General features: G+C 34.4%; 1 protein-coding gene across 2 annotated transcripts in view; it reads left to right on the plus strand.

Annotated features, from left to right (window-relative positions):
- Positions 1 to 21,535, plus strand: part of LOC121302164 (tyrosine-protein kinase SYK-like) — a 43,958-nt gene extending 22,423 nt beyond the window's left edge. The window contains exons 3-14 of one of the 2 annotated variants that reach the window (XM_041231985.1): positions 1,732 to 1,892; positions 7,087 to 7,225; positions 9,479 to 9,560; positions 10,012 to 10,058; positions 10,848 to 10,916; positions 14,270 to 14,351; positions 14,509 to 14,674; positions 17,339 to 17,548; positions 18,258 to 18,447; positions 18,589 to 18,729; positions 19,323 to 19,435; positions 20,340 to 21,535. In XM_041231985.1, coding sequence (XP_041087919.1) covers positions 1,732 to 1,892; positions 7,087 to 7,225; positions 9,479 to 9,560; positions 10,012 to 10,058; positions 10,848 to 10,916; positions 14,270 to 14,351; positions 14,509 to 14,674; positions 17,339 to 17,548; positions 18,258 to 18,447; positions 18,589 to 18,729; positions 19,323 to 19,435; positions 20,340 to 20,412 — 1,473 coding nt within the window. In that variant the 3' untranslated portion in view covers positions 20,413 to 21,535. The remainder of the gene's footprint in view (positions 1 to 1,731; positions 1,893 to 7,086; positions 7,226 to 9,478; positions 9,561 to 10,011; positions 10,059 to 10,847; positions 10,917 to 14,269; positions 14,352 to 14,508; positions 14,675 to 17,338; positions 17,549 to 18,257; positions 18,448 to 18,588; positions 18,730 to 19,322; positions 19,436 to 20,339) is intronic. The other variant, XM_041231992.1, reaches the window with a different exon arrangement.
- The last annotated feature ends 201 nt before the right edge of the window (positions 21,536 to 21,736 follow it).

A 21,736-nucleotide genomic window follows, 5' to 3' on the forward strand; every position in this document is an offset into this window, starting at 1 on the left:
CAAGTTTCAAGTTCATGTTTATACTCAGATAATGTGACAAGAGCTACATGTTCCTACCTTTTGTACTTTTTATTTGTGGTCTGTCAGTGAACAGCAGCTTTACGATCTTGATTGGCACTCATATTTACAAATAGCTTGGAATATGCAGTGCACGTCAGATAATGTAGAATTTAACTACAGTTAAGGGCAGTTGCATGACTCACTGGAGCAGACTACACACGCACACACACACATTGATCCTTTCAGGTCTTACCTAGTTATTCTTTCTTGCTCACTCTAAAAAATCCTTCTTAAAGATTGGTCAAGCAGGAAATTATTGACACCAGGGCCTGCCTGTAAATCAAAAGTGGTCAGTGGCATCGAGCAGTGTATTCAAATAATCAATAAACTAGTTAACTATAATTTCCAAAATATAGCATTCAAAACCTCAGCCAACCACGTGTCAGTTCAAATGTTCATGAATTTCTCCAAACGAATTACAGACCAGAAGTTATGAATTGGATTAATTACTTTATGTATATCAAGCTCTGAATCTGTTTAACAATGCAGTTTAGTTTGGAGCAGCGCAGTTCACCTAGTCATTCTGTTGTTGCATTTGGCTGATAAGTTCCAGTAAATATATATACAGTACCTATAGAAAGTCTATACCCCCTTTAATTTTTTCACATTTTGTTGTGTTAATGCCTCAGAGTTTCATGCATTTAAATGAGGATTGTTTTCCACTTATCTACACACCATACTCCACACTGTTAAGGAGAAAAAAAAAAAATTATTGAGAAAAAAATATATATTAAAAACACAAAACTGAAAGATCATAATTGGATAACCCCTGAGTTAATACTTGGTGGAAGCACCTTTGGCAGCAATTACAGCTGTGAGTCTGTTGGGATAGGTCTCTTCCAACTTTGCACACCTAGATTTGGCACTATTTGAGCACTCTTCTTTACAAAACTGTTCAAGCTCTGTCAAGTTCCTTGGGGAGTGTTGATGTAAGGCAATCTTCAAGTCATGCCACACATTTTCAGTTGGATTTAGGTAGTAGCTGGGCTTCAGAAATGACCATTGTTTAGAGAGTAAGCTTCTTACAATAGCAATAAGTGCGCACTGCAGTGACAACACGTTACCAATTAAATAGTTCTTACTATAAAATGTATTAAAAGCTGCATATACACTTCCCAAAAAGTTTGACTGATTTACAGTATTCCTGTTTATACAGTATGAAGTGTTGGTTAATACATTTCTTTTCATTATTTATTGATGATACAACCTAAAGTAACAATGGCTAAATTAGTACAAATCAGGGTCTAAGAAACCAGCTCTAAATGTATATACATCTATAGATAGGATGAATACTTTTTTTTTTTTTAAACTGTATTTTCAGTATTTTCATAAAACAAATTTAAATTTAAAGTAATTTACAAAAATGTAAGCAGACTCACAATTGTGAGATCTTTAAAAAAAGAACTCTCTAGCAACAGGAACAAAGAGGCTTGGATTTGGATGTGACACTCTTCTGGTTTCATGAAGGGTGTATTATCCTAGAAGACAAAGCAGTGGACACCATCAAGCAGCATTTAGAACCTTGTGCAATATGTACCACTGCTTTTTTTCTTCTATGAAACATATTTGAACCACTTAATTTCCCTGTATTCAAATTATTCAAACACACCAAATGTATCAATATAGTGTTCAGTAAAGGCATTTCTATTTTCTGTTTGTCTTTGTGAATAGGGCGAAGCTCTTGAACAAGCAATAATCAGTCAAAGGCCTCAGCTAGAGAAACTGATTGCTACCACAGCCCATCAGAAGATGCCCTGGTTTCATGGCATCATCTCACGGGATGAGTCAGAACCTCGCCTTCTTAATGGACAAAGAACCAATGGGAAATTTTTGTAAGTTTGAGTAAATTACATTCAACTAAAGTCTGTATTTTCAGAAGGAAGACTCTAGGTTTTCAAGCTAGTCTGTATTACTGTATCTTGACTTGAGTATATGGATATACAATCTGAACTTGGGTGTATGCTCACCCCTGTTGCAAAAATGTACACTCCTACCTTCAATACTTTATTAATAACAAAAACGTGGTTTGTGACAACAAGTCTTGGCTGTGGTAAGTAGATAATAATTAACAAGGTACAAACTAACTTAATTTGAATAATTTGTCTTAGAATTGTATTTTTTAATAATTGCTAGTAAAGAGCCAAAGCTTGAAAAAAAAGCATCTGTGCTGGAAAAATAGAAATGTCTGTTAAATAGATTAACCAAAGACAATAAAGACCTCGTACAGTACTTTGAGATTCATGGTCAATGGTGAGTCTGAAGCTTAATGAATCTTCAAATATTAAAAAAGATGTATGAGTTATGTGAAACATTTCTGGGAGTTAATACCTGGAATTTAACACAACAATATTTAAATTAGCTGTATTAAAAACTGAAACTCAAAAGCTAAAAATAACTTTATTCACAACTCTAAAGAATACAACAGCAATGAATGACTAATGGCTGTACATTTACTGTTACTGCCAGCATACAAAAACAGTTTTGTGAATATGTCCCCTACCACCTTTCATCATGTCTGCATCAGGAACAGTACTGTACACTTATAACATACCAATACTACAGTTTCAAAAGTGACGCCTTTGCTTTTATTTTGAGCCGCATACTCTGCTTCAGTTTCTGTGAGTTGCTATTTATTTATTAACTTGTGAGTTTTGCATTAAATTGTAAAGCTGCCAGATCATCACAATCTTTGTTCCCATCCTCAATCTATATTTACAAATCTCTTTCTCAAAAAATATTATAATACATAAATAGTTTGAAAATATGTCCCAGTGCAGTTATATTATTTTGAAACTGCACTGTTTTTAAAGTAATGTGTTAGTGATATGAAACATTTGTTAATAGGACCTAGGAGCTGAGTCTGTTAATGTAAACCTAGCACCTGTTACTGTATATTCCATCAATCCCTGATCAATATAATGTTATTGTGTTTATTTTTAAATAAAAACGGAGCACATATAATAGAGGTGAGCACCTCGTGGTACCTCATGGTTGATATTTAAACATGTGAAAGATTTTTATTAGATAAGTATATAATGTACAAAACCCCAGCCATATAAACACTATAATTGTAATATAAATAGAATAATATAGGCATGAGAATATATTATCACAAAATAATATGTCTTGTGTTGGTTTTGAGACTCAGGTAGCTCAAAACCAACAAGGCCAGGTGGTAACACAGAATATATAAAAATATCCCCCAGGTCCTCTGAAACATTATCAGTGTTGCTAAGCAAAAGGAACAAACATTCTACCGCAGGTTCAGGCTCAGAGCAACATATTTATTTGTGGTCCTTTGTTCTATCTGTATCAAGTGTAGTGTGACTAGTACTGTATCTTTTAATTGAAAAGAAATACAGTTTCAAAATTCAAAGTACAAAATGTGATAAACGTCAACTAAAAAAAAAATAAACAGAGAAAATGAAAAGCAGAAGACAGACCAGATCTTTAGAAGCAGGGCCAAAGCTCCATAATGTACACGTCAGCTGCACCTGAGATGAAGAGTCACAGTCTGAGCAGTGGGGCCTGCTCAAGGAAGATAAGGAGCTATCAGAATGAATTACAGCTATAAATTAAACCACTACTATCACTTCATCGTGTGTGATCCTCATTTAGTTTTTTTCTTCAAAATACATTTATTAATAAATATTTAAGGTTCACATACTTGTTTTTAAATGTTTTATTTTGTTTTTCACAATAACAATATTATATTATATAATATATATTATACTATATAATAAGTAGAATCAAAATAGTATATTATTTATCGCCCGTATGCAGAAACTACATTTTTCAAAGTAGTCTAATTGTCAAAACAGGTTTGAATTATAATTGTTTTAGTAATGTAAATTTTTATTTCAACATGATATACAATATGTAATTTCCTCTTCAAGTCGTATAGAAATTACATCATTTTAAATGGATTGCTTTATATATAATACTGTATTACCACTGTACTAAAAGCAAACTACACATTGAAAAACAAACAAACAACAAACAAAAATTACAGTAATATAACTTGAAGTACATAGGGGCGTTTTTCAAAGGTTTTTACTTTAAATTATTATTTGCAAAAAAGTCAATTAAAACGAATTGTAAACAAATTAAGACAAAACCACTGAATTAAATGTCTACGTTTTTTGCTAGCAACATTGGTTGAGCTTTTACTTTCTAATAATCAATATTTGCTATGAGAAGCTTTGAGAAGGTAGACCATAGTATACTTTGTTTTACTGATATATTTTTGGATTTGATTGAATTTTATTTATTTTTTATTTTATTTGCAAAAATGAACATTCTTTGCATGTTTGTTTGTACCTTTTAAATGTTTTGTATATATTAAATTGAAATATATCTGCTGTCATCTGCTTTTAAAATGAAGTTGAATTCCATTACAAATACAGCTTTTCTGAAGTGTTCTATTACTTTTTGTATCAATAAAGTACATTAGTTAGCTTTGGTACAACATTTAGTATGGGGTGTTCTTATCTAAGACCCTTGTTTTTCAGAGAGAGTTTTTTCTTTTTTTTCCGCAAACCGTCTCAAGAGTGCTTTCAGGCCTGTGCTGCAGAAAAGTTTTCTGTGGTTTCCGTAGTGACATTTTGCATATTGACTTCCTGAACTGACCAGTGGCTCACAAACAGGCTTCTGCTTGAGTCGAAAAAAAAAAAAAAAAAACATTGATTTGTGGCAAAGAATGTTACTGTTTGTAGTCTCGTCTTAAAACTAGTGAAGACTTACCTCCCTTGGGAAACATTTTGAAAACAGAATATATTTTGTTTAAAATGAGTGTGCTATTTTACGGGTATTTTGAAAGATAAATTGCTATTGACAAAATAAGCATTCTTATGGCAAACATTGGCACCGTATATTTTTGCTTGCAGTAAAGGCTTTGCTGTTTTCTCTCTCTCTCTCTCTCTCGATTTTATTATATATATATATATATATATATATATATATATATATATATATAAAAACATAAGTTGTTTGCACAAATCCTCATTACAACATTATTTCCTTTAAAAGATGTTGTGTAACATCTTTATGCAAAACATGACCACTGTAGCATTACAGTAAATGTATTTGTAGCAGGTCCACAACTTCCTGAATATGTGTACTGTACTCAATAGTCATTCATAATTTGTGACCTGATAACTGTTGGGAACCATTTTAATTGTGTTCACTGTATAAACAACCTTATTATCAGTGTTATCTTTGGGCCTTCCAGGGTCCATGTGAGACTTACTAAGATCTCCCATCCTTTTGTTATCAGTTATTATCTGATCTTACAAAAACTGCAACTGTTGACCTCAACTCAGATGTGCATATTTAGAAAAAGGAATTACAGAAAAAAAAAAATAATTTCGCCATGGCAATATTACCACACTGAAGGCTGAAAATATAATTGACTTGCTTTCTGGGCTTCTAAGCAAAGTTCCTCTATTCAGATTAAAGTGTATAAGAGTTGAAATTAAAGCCTAACTAGTGCTTTAAAAAATATAATGCTATAATGCAGTATTTTGAAAAGGGACTCTAACCAAACCCCCCTCAAATCTAAATTCTCCCCCATTGATACCACCTACTGATTGACCCACTGAACCTTTCATTGCTTCTTCCACTAGGACAGTAGATTTTCAGTAGATTACTTCTTTTGCCCAATGTTTATTTAACAACAAAAAATACCCACTTATGCAGATATAACATTGATGTGACAGATGTAAGGTTGAATGCATGATTACTGTCCTCTGGGACACTGCTTAAAAACAAGATGTGATTTAGTATCTCATGAGGTGAGCAAAATATACATAAATAAATAAATAAATATCTTGACAATTAGTTTGAGCACTTCTGTATTTCAACCACTGTAGTAGTGTTCTGGTATCTCACTGGCATTTGCATCAAACTATCGCCGTCTGCTGTTCCTAGGTATATATTGTATACGTGCAGGAAAAATTATTTATTCCTCTGTGTTTAATACTGTAGTTGAATAACTTCTAGCTCTATCTTTTTTCCTCTGTAATAAGCTAATCTTATTATCACAATAGCAAAGGACAGTATTTCCTTGGAAACCTGCAGAAAGGATAAAGTGAACTTCTATTTATTTATTTATTTTTCTGGAAAGGCTGCATATTTACACCAGTTGATAGTCCCTTATGCCCTTTGCAGTTAACTGTCATTTGATCAATTCTTCCAGCTGCTTTCTGTAGCATTGTGTTTCAAACTTGGCTATGCAAGGCAGCTTTAACATTGGCTGTACTGGAACAAATGTGAAGATGCATTGTCATTAATTAACTAACACGGGAAGCAAAAGTTCTATTTTGCCAGGTTGCACTATTGTAGACACACACCTGGGATCACAAGTTTAAAGCTGTATCTCATAGAACTGGTATGTATGTGCTGCTCTCCAGCCTTTTTTTAGTAGAATTTGTGCTGAAATAGAAACAGGGCATTGGTATATTTGTTCGATTAGAAAACAATTCAGTACCATCAGCCAATCAGCTTCCAGCTCTAGCGGGCTCTAATAGATGGTAGATGCCTCAGCACCAACTGTGAATCTAATTTAAAATCAATCCACATGTATACTGACTTTTTTAAAATTGCATTCCTGCTTAAAGCTAAACTGACAACATGACAAGCTACCTAAACACTGAGTCTATTTATGTACATTTTGATTTATTTGGCCACATATCTATACCGGAGTGGGTCAATTTACCATCCTCACCTACAACACCCGATCCAACTACTGCTGTTGAAAACCTACTACAAAATACAGAATGGCATATAAACGTATCGGAGAATGAGCTTGAAAACCTAGAACTGCAAAGAAATGAATTGAGAACAAGACAACAAACCAAATGGTCAGTATCTGTTTTTAAGAATTGGTTTGCTGATGAAAAGCATTTTGATACTGAATTTGGAACTGCTAGTGCGACTGTACTGATCGAGTGACTTAGACGGTTTTATGATATATCCTGGAATGTTGTCAACAGGCTATACTTTAATATTCAATTGCTTTCTTTCCAGATTAAGGGAACGCGATGACAAAGGCTCATTTGCTCTCTGCCTGCTACATGAGGGCAAAGTACTGCATTATAGGATTGACAAGGACAAGACAGGGAAGCTCTCCATACCAGATGGAAAGAAATTTGATACACTTTGGCAGGTAAAGTTAATAAACCAATAAAAACCCTGTATAAGGAATTTGTTATTTCACCAAGTGCTCAGCAGGATATCAACGAAAACAGAACAAAATTGATTGTGAAGAAAACAAGGAAAGCCGCGGATGAGAACAAACATTTTTTAGGACTGCTGTTAGATACTATGATTACGGCCCTGAGAAATTCATGGGAAAATTAAAACAAGACTAACTGGCAATTCAGTTCTAAACCTCCAGATGTCCGTGTAGCCACTCCAGCTAAACTGATCAAAAGAATAATTAAGGAATCAACACATTACATTCTGGATTATTAGAACATGCACCCTAATTACAAGTGACAATTATGGCCATTCTAGAAATTGATGCGTTTATGAAAAAGCTTACCCTGAGACTGGCTGTTTTAGAAAAAATGGATGCAATCAAAAAGCATTTTTTTGAGAGATCGTTCACAGCAATATCCACCTGGTGTCTCCACTCTCCCTGATTGCAACGCATGGTAAAGGACTAGACACTAGTGGATGTTACACAGTGGTTTGAAAGCCGTAATGGTAAAGTTCATCAAACGTATAATAAAGTTGCAGGATGAATAAGTACATACCGAGCACTGGCACAAGAGTGGCACAGCACAGATTCCAGTATAAACAAACAGTGTGTTAAAACTTTCCACGGTTTATGAAAAATTGACCAACAAGTTTGTAGTCTGGTTAAAGAAACCTTCCCGTTAGATTCTGTTCCAGGGTTTGATGCTTACTGTAAATCAGAAAGGGAGGGTGTGGCAGGATGGCTGTGTGGTGCCATCCCCAGACCAGGAAGCTGACTGGCACACACACAGGTACTATGCGTTAAAAGCGCTGGTGCACGTATTTATTAAACAAAAAGGACAAACAAAAGAACATTAGCTGCCGACCAGGTATTCTCACGAGCTGTCTGGCAGACATGAGCTGCTAACACCACCTCTGCCAGACCACATTTAAACCAAACAATAAAACATTAAATCACCCATTCTACACACCCCAGACAATACACACAATAATAAAAACAAACCACCACCTTCAAATCACACAATATTTTTATCAGCAGGGCTTTGGCCTGCCCCCTATTTACACAGGGGGATATAAACTATATGCAAAAGGAAATGGTAGTGGAATTTTTGTCACTGAATTTTGGAGAAATGCAGTACTATTTCCCAATTTAGCAAGAAAGGCTAAAAGATATTTGTCAGTTGATACCAATTCTGTGGATGCTGAAAAAAGTGTTTCTTCATATGGACACATTTTCACAGAGCAACGTCAATCCATGAAAGAAGGCCAGGTTAACCAACTGATGATGCATAAGTTTAATAGCAAAATATAATGCACAAGAACTGAAAATGTTTTTTTTGTGTCTTTCATGCAAACATAATTAACACTTATGAATGTTTTTTTTTTTTTTTTTGTTTTACATTATATTCAAAGAACAAAACAAAACCAATAAAAACAACACAAACAAAACAAAATAATTATAATAATAACAGAAAAGAAACACGGCTAACATGTGTTACAGAATCTATCAAATGTCCAGATCCCAATAATGGTTATATTAACTAGACTGTTCCGGGATAGGTGCCAGAAACAGGAAATCCATTCAAAAACGGTACCTCCCTTTCTGCTGACGAATTACATGTTTGTGCCTGTGAGATCCAGATAACAAGGAAATGTTATTTATTTGTTTAACAAATGACTTGCGTAAAAGTGTAATGATAAATTAAAACCTATTAATAATGTATTTATACTTGAGTTCTCTGAAATAATATTGAAAAAAAATGTCCTTTTAAAATCCTGTTATACATATTCACAGGCATGTAAGGGTTAAATAAATGTCAGTAGCCATCTAGAACGTTCTGTTTATTAATCTACCAAGACGTACTTTGTAGTAATGGGATGAGCAATTCAAATGATTGAAGTAATGTAATGGGATTATTGTTTAATGATTGCTCATTCTGTGGCTTACTATGGAGACTATAGTGACATCGTGTGGCTAGAGGACTAAATTACAGGTTAAAAAACAAGTGAAAAACACAGGGCCCTAACTATGATGAATAGAAAGGTATCATACAGACCATTAGCTTAAAAAAAAGTGAATGAAAACTGTGTTAGGATAGTGCCACAGTAAGCAAAGGTATTTTCTTTGATATCCTGCTGACAGTAGTTTTTACACAGATGTAAGTGAAATATTCTTGTTTCTAGAAATATCTTCACTCACCATGGTGTATTTCCACAGTTGGTAGAGCACTATTCTTATAAGCCTGATGGACTGCTGAGGGTTCTCACAGAACCATGTCCCCGGCCTGACTTGCCACTTGGTATGTACTTCTGCTTTTGTTTTCTTTCTCTTTTGAAATATTAGCTGGTGTTTATTTTTCACTAGACTCTATGTTGAAACATGCTGCCTTTACACAGAAACAGCCACTTCATTAGTCCTGAAGTACCAGCAAAGGCACTTTACTGTCACCGCTGAGGTTAGTGTCTTGAATAAAAGTTCTTCACAAATCATTAATGTTACAAGACTCATTCCAGTGAAGCTGGTTATTGCAGTGGAGTAATTCTCAGTGTGTATGATCCACACTGATGCATTTGCTATACACGCAAGGCAGCGAGGTGGAAATAAAACATGGTAAAGGCCACAGGCACAGATATTCATTTAATGGATATTACATTAATATGTACTATTTTCTTAATCTTCATTCAGATGATACTTACTTCTGCCTTTTTATTAAGAAATAATTGTACTCACCGCTTTATTTATTTTTACAGATTCTATAGATCTGAGCTGTCCACCAGTTCCTCATAATCACCCCAGGGTAAGTATCCCTCTAATCTCTAGCAACAGGATTTTTTTTTTCCATTAGTGTATTGGTAGAGGTCATGAATTGCGTTTTTTCTTCTCTCGAATCTTGCTACTTTTCTCTGTGTTTTTGTTGTTAATGCCACTCTGCATTTTTCATTTACTCATGTTGGTGACTAAATTTTAAGTTTTTTTAAATTTTTTATTTTTTTCCACCTGTATCGATATTCAATGTATGAGACTCCAGTCTTGTTTTATAACAAACGTATCTGTCTTTTACAGTCTGTTTCTGTTTGCAGTTTGTGTGTGTTGTCAAAGTGCTTGCTGTATCTTTGGGTTAGATTGCCTATTTATTTGCAAATAAAATATGTGGCTTTTTATTCTGTTAGAATTAGACATAGTTTCCAAAAAATACAATTTGCTTTTTGACTGTTCTTTTGAAATTTACTGGGCCACACAAACTGCAATCCATCAAAAATGTAATTTTCTTTCACACAACTTCTTTTTTTTTTTTTTTTTTTTTTTTTTAATCTTTGGAAATTGTGAACAATCAGTACTGTAGTGAATAGGACAGCTTTGTATTCATCTCTGTTTAATAGATATGCATAGAGTTAACAAACACTTTGTTTCTAACAGATCAGTAAACCAAGAAGAATCTTGCATCAGAAGTCATGTAAACTGTGCTTCATTTAACACTATAGTCCATTTTCTGGGTTTTAAATGTAACCAAGTACTTGCTGGTTATAGAAATATGTGAACCCTTTCCATTTAGAAAATAATTCCTTTTTGAAATTGTGGTTTCTAGAATGGTGGAACAGGTGGAATTTTCTCCAGAATGAAATCCTACTCCTTTCCAAAGCCTGGCTGCAAACAGGTGCAACTATCACACCATTTACAATTGCTTTCCCTCAAAATTAAAGCGGTAGGAGATGTGTGCAATGAACTAACCTGATCTGACACCCTTCTACTAATGTGTGGTTTGCTACTAACAAGGTGTTGGGGCAGCTGGTGTTCTTCTTAATTCTTCCAATCTGTGCCAATATTTATTAATCAGCATGTGTATTTTTCAATCATTACTGCAGAATACTTATTCACTCTTGAATATAAAAAAGTGATGCTCTTGTTGCGGAATCAAAATCATCTTCAAAATATATTGCATAAAACCTTCAGCATTCCTGTAGACAGTGGCAGCCTCTCTGATGAGACAAGAATGGCATTTAAATCGGACTGCGTCATCTTGGCTGTATCTGGCTGCAGCTACAAGTACACTATGTTGAGTCCAGGAAAGTGCAGGTTGGCCTCACTGGCGAAAAGCCCTTGACTTAGAAAGTGCATTGGATAAAATTAAGCAGACTCACATATGCTAAGAAATAGTTAATTTACTTTCTTTTTTACTAGCAAATTAATACTCATTTGCATGCATTCAGTTCCAGTGTTTTAACAGACTGCGTAACATTTTTGAGTGAAGATCTTCCCAACCAAGTGCATGCAGAGTTCCACCTTGTTTCCACCTGACACACTGCATGGAGGCCTCCCCCTGCTATTACTAATGCACTTTAATCCACTCTTGTTTTTTTCTGTTGGGCTACTCACTGGAAAAGTAAAGGTTTAAAATGATCATATATGTTAATCCTTTGCAATCATACTGTAGTCAGCAAGAATGCCCTTTAACTCACAAACCTAGTACGACGCAGCCAAGTTCACATGTCTAGAATTGTACTATACTTGCTGGTTTCATCTATTAGATGAAGGCACTTGCCCTTTTCTTCAAAGACATGAGCATTTTATTATTATTATTATTATTATTATTATTATATTATTATTATTATTATTATTATTATTATTATTATTATTATTTAATGTAAAACATTGTTATGCAAGCAGGTGTACTGCTGGGATGCTAAATGGTGGTCAGTGTTGCATAGAATGCATTGTGTTGTAAGTATGACACAGAACTGAGATAATGAATATTTGAAATAAACTTTGGTATATACTGGTATTTTATAATTTGGGTATTGACCCAAAAGCAAACAGATACCAAAAGGTAGATAAAACTTAGAATTATGGTCCAGAATACCAGTGTTCACCTGTTTCATATTTTTTTATTATCAAGGAGTGTCTGTGATGTGTCAATCTGTGCAGATGTTAAACAGCTGGATAGCATAGTAATGCAGGTTATACTGTAAAACAACTAGTTCCACTCAGCCTCGTAACAAAACCATTCAGACAACAAAACCTGCACAATGTCTAGTTACATCTTAACACAAGAAAAACACAAACATCTTCAGGAGCTGCGAGTGTCCTATGGGACATTAACATCCTGACCTCATCATAATATCGCGTGTGTTTGCTGGTGACAGGGTCGTTTAATTATCATGGCAGTTTTATAACAATGCGTTGTTAACGTAAGTTGTCCCATACTCAATATCTGATGTTTTTAAGCCTAAGTTGTTAATTAGCCTGTAGTATGTTTCCTATTGTGTGTCTCAAATGGTTAGAAAATGGTACTTCACTTTGAAAAAGAAAAGCTGCTTCTAATCAATCAACTGGAGAAGAAAACAAACCAAACTCAGGATTTGTAAATCAGTAAATACCTTTTTTTCTAAAATATTTCTATGAATGTTTAAAATCCGGAGCCAGTCGGACTAGACTGAAAACATCTAACCACATTTGAGGATATGCAGTGAAGGTTGTGTAGGAACAAAGTGTAGAAGCCTCTAGGAATTTACTCTGCATCCTGTTTAATCTCATCATTCTTCCATTACTACTTCTATATTAAATGTGTTCTACTGCAGGGGTCTCCAATCCTGGTCCTGGAGGGCTGGTGTCCCTACTGGTTTTTATTCCAATTCTATACTAAATTAATTAATTTAACTAATTAAGCTTCTAATAAGCACTTAATTGGTCCAATTAAGTAATTTAGAGTACAGTTGGAACAAAAACCAGGAGGGACACCGGCCCTCCAGGACCAGGATTGGAGACCCCTGTTCTACTGTATACTGTAATGCAAAAATTCAAACAGGTGGTCCTGAATGAGTGCCAAACTTTTTTTTTTTTGGTTGAATACAGTTCTATACACATTATATGTATTTATTTTTACTAAACAACAAGACATTAAAACGCGGTAAAATACAAAATACTCAGCTCTTTTTGTATTTTATTTTATTTCCAATTTTGTCAAAATGTATGTGCTTAAAAAAAACTCTGTGGTAATTTTCACATGCTTCAGTGGGCTTAATTTGGGGTGTAACTCTTTAACAATTTTTTTTTTTCTTTTACAAAAGCTAAAGGAAAAAGGTTGGTTCACGGTCAAAGCTAGGTAGGCCTTTATGTGTTTATTGTCCATCTCAACATCTGTACCATGTCATAAAGGCACAATACTAAAACCTGACATAGCACAGTAGAACAGATATAACAATAGAATTACAGTAACCACAATGTATTTCTACAAGAAAGGTGTTGTAGTGTGTCAAGGGGGTACACCCTGTGTGTTTCCATTTGAGTGTGCTGGCAGCACGGCTCATGACAGTTCTTTACTTGGGACTGGCCTGGGAGAACGCTGTCACGATGATAACTAGGAAGGTTTCCTTGCTGAATTAGAGTTTGTTACGTTCCATTATTGGGTTGTTTGAGTGTGACTTTACGCTGAGCATGTGAGGAAGGCTCCCATCACACATTAAAAGCAACAGAAAGCAGCATGTACACAGAACGTATACCGCACCATCCATTGACTGAAGATTTGTTTCCTTTTTTTCAAGGAATTTCTGATGATTTTTTAAAGTTTTTATGGTAACCCTTATAAAAGTTTACCACAGTAAATGCATAGCAACATGTAATAAATCACAGTGAAAGCTTGGTAAAGCATAGGTAAGCAATATAAAGAATATCAAGATACAGTAAACATATTAATAAACATGGCAAATCAGTGTAAACTATAGTAAATATGCATGGTAAAACTGCCAAAATACAGTGGTAAACTTTTGTAAGAGAAATGGGGTTATTAACTTGCAACTTGACTTACATTTCACCACTTTTCAAATTTCTAATACAGCTTTGGTGCTTGCATATTTTGCAGTCCAGCTTAATGCGTGATCTACTGTTCAAAACAATTCATCAAGTTGTTTCATGTGCCTTGCGTGTTGCATATGATTTTGCTACATAACAGCAAAAAAACGTTCTTTCCATTTGCTGAAGATTTTTTGAATGTATTTTTCTTCATCCATGCAGAAGGTGAACGATATGGGTGTTCGTGCTAACAGCTCTGCACAACTCAACCCCTATGAAATGAGGCCAGGGAATAAAAAACAAGGTATAACAAGAAATGGTGACTGCATTTTTATTTAAATGCAAGCTTGGAATATATCTCCAGTACAATTCTGAATGTCAATGTAGTGTGTTAATAATGTGTAGGTCTTCTTTTCTAAGCACTGATTATTGCTTTTTCATTGTACCATCACTTTTCAAAGAGGCTCTGCCCATGGACACTGCGGTTTATGAAAGTCCGTATGCCGACCCAGAAGAACTGAAACCCAAAACTGTTCATCTAGACCGGAAGCAACTTATACTGGAAGAGAGGGAGCTTGGCTCTGGGAACTTTGGTACTGTGAAGAAAGGGGTTTATCGCATGATGAAGTAGGTACCACTACCAGCCTCTAAAAAATGTATTAAAATGACAAGATGCTTTATCAACATGCATAGTGTAAGTAAGCATTAATATCCACCACATTCACCAGGCCTCCTTGATTTTTGATTGTTACCAAACAGGAATGTCCGCTTAATGCTGTTCTGTGATGAAAAATAGTTTTTACATACAAATCAATTCTTTTTTAAACTTTTTGGCACTGGATTATATTTGGGTATTTCAAACTAAACTGCCGTTATTGTGTAGGATAATTATTATTACTTGTTTATTTAGCAGACGTCTTTATCCAAGGCGACTTACAGAGACTAGCTTGTGTGAACTATGTATTAGCTGCAGTCACTTACAATGTCTCACCCGAAAGATGGCGAACAAGGAGGTTAAATGACTTGCTCAGGGTCACACAATGAATGAGCCAGGATTTGAACCAGGGATCTCTTGGTTACAAGCCCTTTTCTTTTGTTCTGCTCACAACCTGAACATTAATTTTAATAGTTCTTGGGTAGTTGAAATAAAATCTAATCCCAGTTCTTACTGATAGGGGTTTTAGCACTGTGTTATTCATGTATTGTTTGAGTATGCAACGTGCAGTCTTGTAATGTGTGATTGTATGGCTGTTGTCTTCAGTGGTAACACCCCAAGGAGAAATACTGAAGTTGGGATGTAATTCAAAATAAAACAAATAAAATGGACGTAGGGAGGAAAGATATTTGCAAGGGGGTCTGGCTTATCACTGGGCTAGCTGATGCGCAGTAGTCTTGTAATGTCAGTAAAGCAGAATTAAGGTTGACCCAGTTTTTGAAACACAGAACATTTACTGTTTTAGCTTGTGTTTTGTAGTTGTAATGCAAGTATTTTGTATAACAGTAAGGAACAAGAGAGATTAATTAACAATGTACCTTGAAAAACCTGCATTTACCTGATGTAGTTTTTATCAACATGCAAGTTGGTTTAACATTTTCTAATGAAGGTGCCAACACATGGTCTGCTTGTTGAACTGCTACAGGCATAGGCATCCTCTGGCTCTTCCCATCCATTCTACTGTAGAACGTTGTCCCTTAATTCATTATTTCAACCTGCAAAATATATCCTACCACTGCCTTACTTGAACAGTTCTACAAATTGGCCCCATCTAAGGTTTTCTTACCTCTCATTAAGCAACAAGCTTGAAAAGGGTTTATGACATTTTTTTCATCACATCATTGAGATTTATTTTTAAAAAGTTCAATCACAGCTAGGTTAAAAGCCACAAGCCTTGGAACTGCAGATCAGTTCATTTTGCTTTTGTTCATTATCCCGCAAGGAAGATATTTACATATGTTTTTTTGTCCCCCCCCCCCCCCCCCACTTGAAACATCTAGGGTGGGGGCCAAATATAGATTTTTACACCTTCCAGCGTTTCCATTCCCCTATTCTCAAAATGTTGTGCAAATTAAGTGAAAGGCAAGGGAGAGGAGGAGGAACGGACGGACGGATGGACGATCAATTAAAAATGTTATCCTGTTTTTAGATTAACGTCCCTGAAAGTGTGGTTTCCATGCATACAACAATTTGCACACAAGAATGTGACCTTCTCACAAGGAAACCATTTCAGTTACAAGTGCAGAATGCTGGGTTTTTTTTACATTTTTAATTGAACACCATTATAATGAAGACAAAAATACTTCAAACAAAAACAATACTTATTTGCTGCCATTTTAGACTCTCCTTCAACTGACTTCATTCCTTAAGACTATAGTGCTTATGAAATAAGAGTTTATTGAGTTTTTCACGTGAAATTGGTGTTTTCATGAAAAAGGTGTTCTGCATTTTGCCCTTAAAAGTGAAAGTGAGATTTACCTTGTCCTTCTCTGTGACCATTGATTTGTTTTTTTTTTTGTTTGTTTTTTTTTGGCCTGAAATGCCACTCACAAGATTTTCTACCAAACGTGCATGCGCATCTTCACTTCATGATAATTTAACCGTCCATGGAAACCAATGTGAGACTACAAGTTAGATGAGACTAACCTGCTAACCTGCTTACTAGTCAACCTTCAACTCCTGTGCCTCCATCCCAGCAGACAATTCTGTTGAGATGGATTTAATGTATATATATATATATATATATATATATATTATATATATATATATATATATATATATATATACACACCACACACACCACACACACACACACACACACCCACAGAGCGGACATTAATACAAACCAATTGTTTTTTAAAGTAATTGCAGCCAACAAAAGAATGCTATAAATCATACCTATTTTGCACTTCCATTAGCTACATGTATTTTCATTTTAAACTGACATCTTGCCTTCGTTCCAGGAAGTCTGTTGCTGCTTTACATTATTCCGTAAACATGACAAAAAACACAAGATTCAACACATCTCAGAAATGGATATGAGATCTATATAGACAATGGAAGTGAACAACGGATGTTGTGAGATATTTTTTTTTTTTTTTGCCTTCTGCGATTTGAAACTTATACACAAGACATCAAAGTGCTTCATATATTTGATATATTGCAATTGGAAACACCTAAAAGTTATGTGTGTGTGTGTGTGGGGGGGGGGGGGGGGGGGTGACAGTGAAAATAAAATAAGAACATTTAATTAGAAGCTAGTTACTTTAAAGATGTGTTTTACAATGTATTACCAGATCTGAAAAAGCAGTAGCTGTAAAAATCCTAAAGAACGAGGACAATGATCCAGCGGTCAAGGAGGAGATGCTCAGAGAAGCAAACGTGATGCAGCAACTGGACAACCCGTACATCGTCCGAATGATTGGAATCTGTGCAGCTGAGAATTTGATGCTGGTTATGGAACTTGCAGAGTTAGGTCCCCTCAACAAATTCTTGCAAAAAGACAAGTAAGTCAGTTTTAGTTAGTGGTTTGCTTTCCATGCAAATTCACAGAGCTGGGCTAGCCAGAAATTTATTTATTTATTTAGCTGCCGTGGAAGCCACATGTTCCACCCCCTGCAACACAAATTACAGTTTGCCCCTGGCTCAGCAGTGCAGAAATATTTTATTTATTTATTTATTTATTTAAAGCTTTGATTCAGCTGCACTTCATTGTTTCTACCACCAGATGGCAAACTATAGTAAAAATAAAAAAATCATCAAGAGAACAACAGGGTCTACTATGAACTTTCAACTTCCTTAACCACTGGCAGTTTACAGATGGGTCCCTGTATGCCCTCCATGCTTTCTTTATTTATGTCCATATAGTGAATTTAGATTGAAAATGAACACTATAATTTAGAAGCTCAGAAAATATTTTGTAATAACTCAAAACATTGAACAGCCTTCTTTCTGGTATATTATGTATATTAGAACATCTGTATTCATGCTTGAAAATATAATAACTGTACATTTCAGATATTATATGCCAAAAAAAAACCCTAAAAAACTGCACTGCCTGGCCAGTTGAAATTTAGTATGTGTTCTAGATAATAACTCCTCACATCAAGTTTTCCCGGAAAAAAACAAACAAAAACAATTGTTTACAGAAAGTGACAATGTGTAGAGTATTTGTCGACTGTATTGCTAACCTGCTCCCTCTTAAAATCTCTTTAGGCATATTTCCAAAAAGAATATCACAGAGTTAGTTCACCAAGTTTCCATGGGCATGAAGTACCTGGAAGAGAACAATTTTGTTCACAGAGACTTGGCTGCCAGAAATGTGCTGCTAGTCACCCAGCATTATGCCAAAATTAGTGACTTTGGGCTCTCAAAAGCACTAAATGCGGAAGAGAATTACTACAAAGTAAGACTTGTTTATCATTGTAAATCAGTCACAAATGATAACCTTTGTTTTACTTTACTGGAAACTTTAGCAAAATTAACTATTTTGTACAGTACTGAGATTTGCTTATTTCAGAATCTACCCATTTCCTTGTTTTTGTAGGCTAAAAGTCATGGGAAATGGCCAGTCAAGTGGTATGCTCCGGAATGCATGAACTTCTTCAAGTTTTCCTGCAAGAGTGATGTATGGAGCTTTGGTGTTTTGATGTGGGAAGCATTTTCCTTCGGACAGAAGCCATACAAAGTGAGTTCCCCCATATACTGGAATGTGTGTAAAATGCAGTGTCTCTGAAACTAGTCTATCCAGCAAGCTCTTAAAAAGGTTTCCTTATAGGTTCATATGGTTTTGCAATGTCCTGTATGTATTTTCAATATAAAGTATACTACTATTAACATGCTACATACGTTTATATTGTAAAGAGAAAGTAAAAACATACTTAAGATAAAATTCAGTTTCCTGTTGCTGTCGATGCAAAGCTGTTAATGTAGTTAATTATATTTTGTTGTTTTGTTTAACATTTACTGTTTAGCAGTTTGTAATGTTATTTATAAAACTTATTTTTATTATACATCACGTCACCACAGTGCTAAAAAAGCATTTAAGTGTAAGCTCAACAATATAATTAAAAGTTAAAGTAGATTTTTTCGTACAGAAAATAGTTTAAAAAAATTAAATTAAAAAAAAAAAAAAAGGTATCTAATCAATACAATTGATCTACACAAAGTCATCATTAATAATATTTAAAGTTTTATTTTTATTTTATTTTGAACACATAAGTAAAGTGACTTAACATGCACATGGTTTATTTATATATCCAAAATACATTTCTTTTTTAGGGTATGAAAGGAAATGATGTCATGCAAATGCTTGAACGTGGAGATAGGATGGAATCTCCCCCAGATTGTCCACCTGAAATGTACGACCTCATGAAACAATGCTGGACTTACAAGTGAGTCTGAAACTTAATATCAGTTTTCAGCTGTATAGCATCAATTTTTCCCAGTTGTTTAGGCAATATACTCTGCCTATTACAAACAGTCACCCATTATAACATCCGAGGCAACAGTCAACAACGGTCCAGTGGTAATTTACCAGTTGTCCACTTGATAGATCCTGTCAAAAAAGAATGCCCCATAAATTGGGGCATCATTTAATTCCAGTAACTCAGACTGCACTGGTAATTTAAGTACTTCCAGAATGTAATTGCATTTAGACTGCAGTTGTTTTGCCAGTGGGTGGGGTTGGATATTATTATTATTATTATTATTATTATTATTATATTATTATTATTATTAGTAGTAGTAGTAGTAGTAGTAGTGGAGCAGTAGTGGCAGTTGTAGCAGTAGTAGTAGTCCTAGTAGTAGTAGTTGTTGTTTATTTGGCAGAAGGTGCCTTACAGATGTTAAAGGGCAATTCAGTGCAAAAACAATATTTAAATACAGTACAGTTTACAGTAAGTGCAAATACTACTAGAATATAATATGAGTTTAATATGTAACAAGTTTAGAATTAAAACAATTTGTATCTACAGTGACATATTAGTAGTGCAAGGATATAGCATCAGCTGAGGATCCAGTAACTAGTTACAGAGGAACAGAGCCATGCTGATGTGCCTCGGGAAAAGCCAGAGGAACTAACAGGGTTAAACAGAATATTAGGGTCTGTATGTTCTCAAGCACTGGATGTTTGTACGTGCTATTGTATCTGTGAATGTGTAGACTGAATAGGACTTAAATCACAGGTCCTCTTTTATGCAGCATTAAAATATTGTTTATCATATTTTTTGTCTTGCCTTGTTCTGATAAAAGATACAATTATATATTCAGCAAGGTTATATTTTTTTGTCTTTGCAGAATTGAAGAAAGGCCTCCATTTGTAGTTGTTGAACGCAGATTGCGGGACTACTACTACGACATTTCGCAATAATTGATTTTTTATGGGCACAATGCCTGAGACATTATCTTACAGTTGAGTATCTGCAGTGAGAAAAAGAAACCTTTTCAGCAGATGTTAATACTGTAAGATTCTTGCTTCACTGCTTTTTTCATTACTTCTGTTTCAGATTAGGAATATAGTATCAACTACTTGGATGAACCTAGGTCTATCACCTCTTAGCAATTTTTCTATCTTTGAAAATGATTGCATGATTCCGTTGAGATAATATATTTACAATGAGTGGCGTAAATATGTGTTTTAATGTGTCATATGTCTGTTGACAGGAAAAGAGTAACAGGGTGACTAATCCCTTTTTTCATACATTTTCAGTTTGACTGTCCACTTGTTAGCTTGTTTTAACTTTACTGCTTTATTGCTTATAACAAGGTAATGCAGTAAGTTTAGATTTATATGTACAGTATTTACAAATGTGGTACTATCTACCATTCAATACAGTATACTATACAATAGAGTATACAGCTACAAACATGCTACTTAATAGATTTATACTAAGAGAAAGTAAAAACATACTTAAGAATAAATTCAATTTCCTGCTGCTCTCGATGCAGAATTGTTAATTTAGTTGATAATATGTTGTTGTCATTTACCTTTCAGCAGTTTGTAATGTTATTTATAAAAGTAATTTTTATTATACATCTGTCACCATCATGCTAAAAAAAAAAAAAAAAACAGCACATTGTTTTGTGTCATATTTGTTTAAATTAACAATCAGTCAGAAAAGTAAAAATGGTAAAGATTTGTAACCTGCTATCCTCTACTTTATTACAGCTGTATACTGCACAGCATCACACATTTTTATGAATGTTAATTTGGTTAAAAAGTTTACTTTTTGAAAAAAGGACTTTTTAAAATTAAATTGTATTTAAAATCTGGATTTCATTATCTCATCTCATTTACAAAATTGTCGTGTCGTGGCATACATCTAACCACACACACACAAACAGACAACTACAATACAGGAAAAGTCAGCTCACTTGTACACACACATCTACTTACAGATCTTAAAAGGAAACCGTTGTCAAATAGAAAAAACCTGCAGCTGAATATCTGATTAAGCTGTCTTATATCTATTTATCTTAACTATGAAGTTTTACAGCAAATATATATATATATATATATATATATATATATATATATATATATATATATATATATATATATATATATATATATAGATATGATAGTTTCTTTTATATGACTGTCATTGCATGTGTTTTGATATATACGAAATGCTTGGTGCTCTATCAGCAACTAATGTATGTGTGTGACTAAAAACAAACAGTTTATGTCAACT

Source organism: Polyodon spathula, chromosome 2 (genome assembly GCF_017654505.1).
Source record: "Polyodon spathula isolate WHYD16114869_AA chromosome 2, ASM1765450v1, whole genome shotgun sequence".
In the NCBI taxonomy this organism is placed as follows: Eukaryota; Metazoa; Chordata; class Actinopteri; order Acipenseriformes; family Polyodontidae; genus Polyodon; species Polyodon spathula.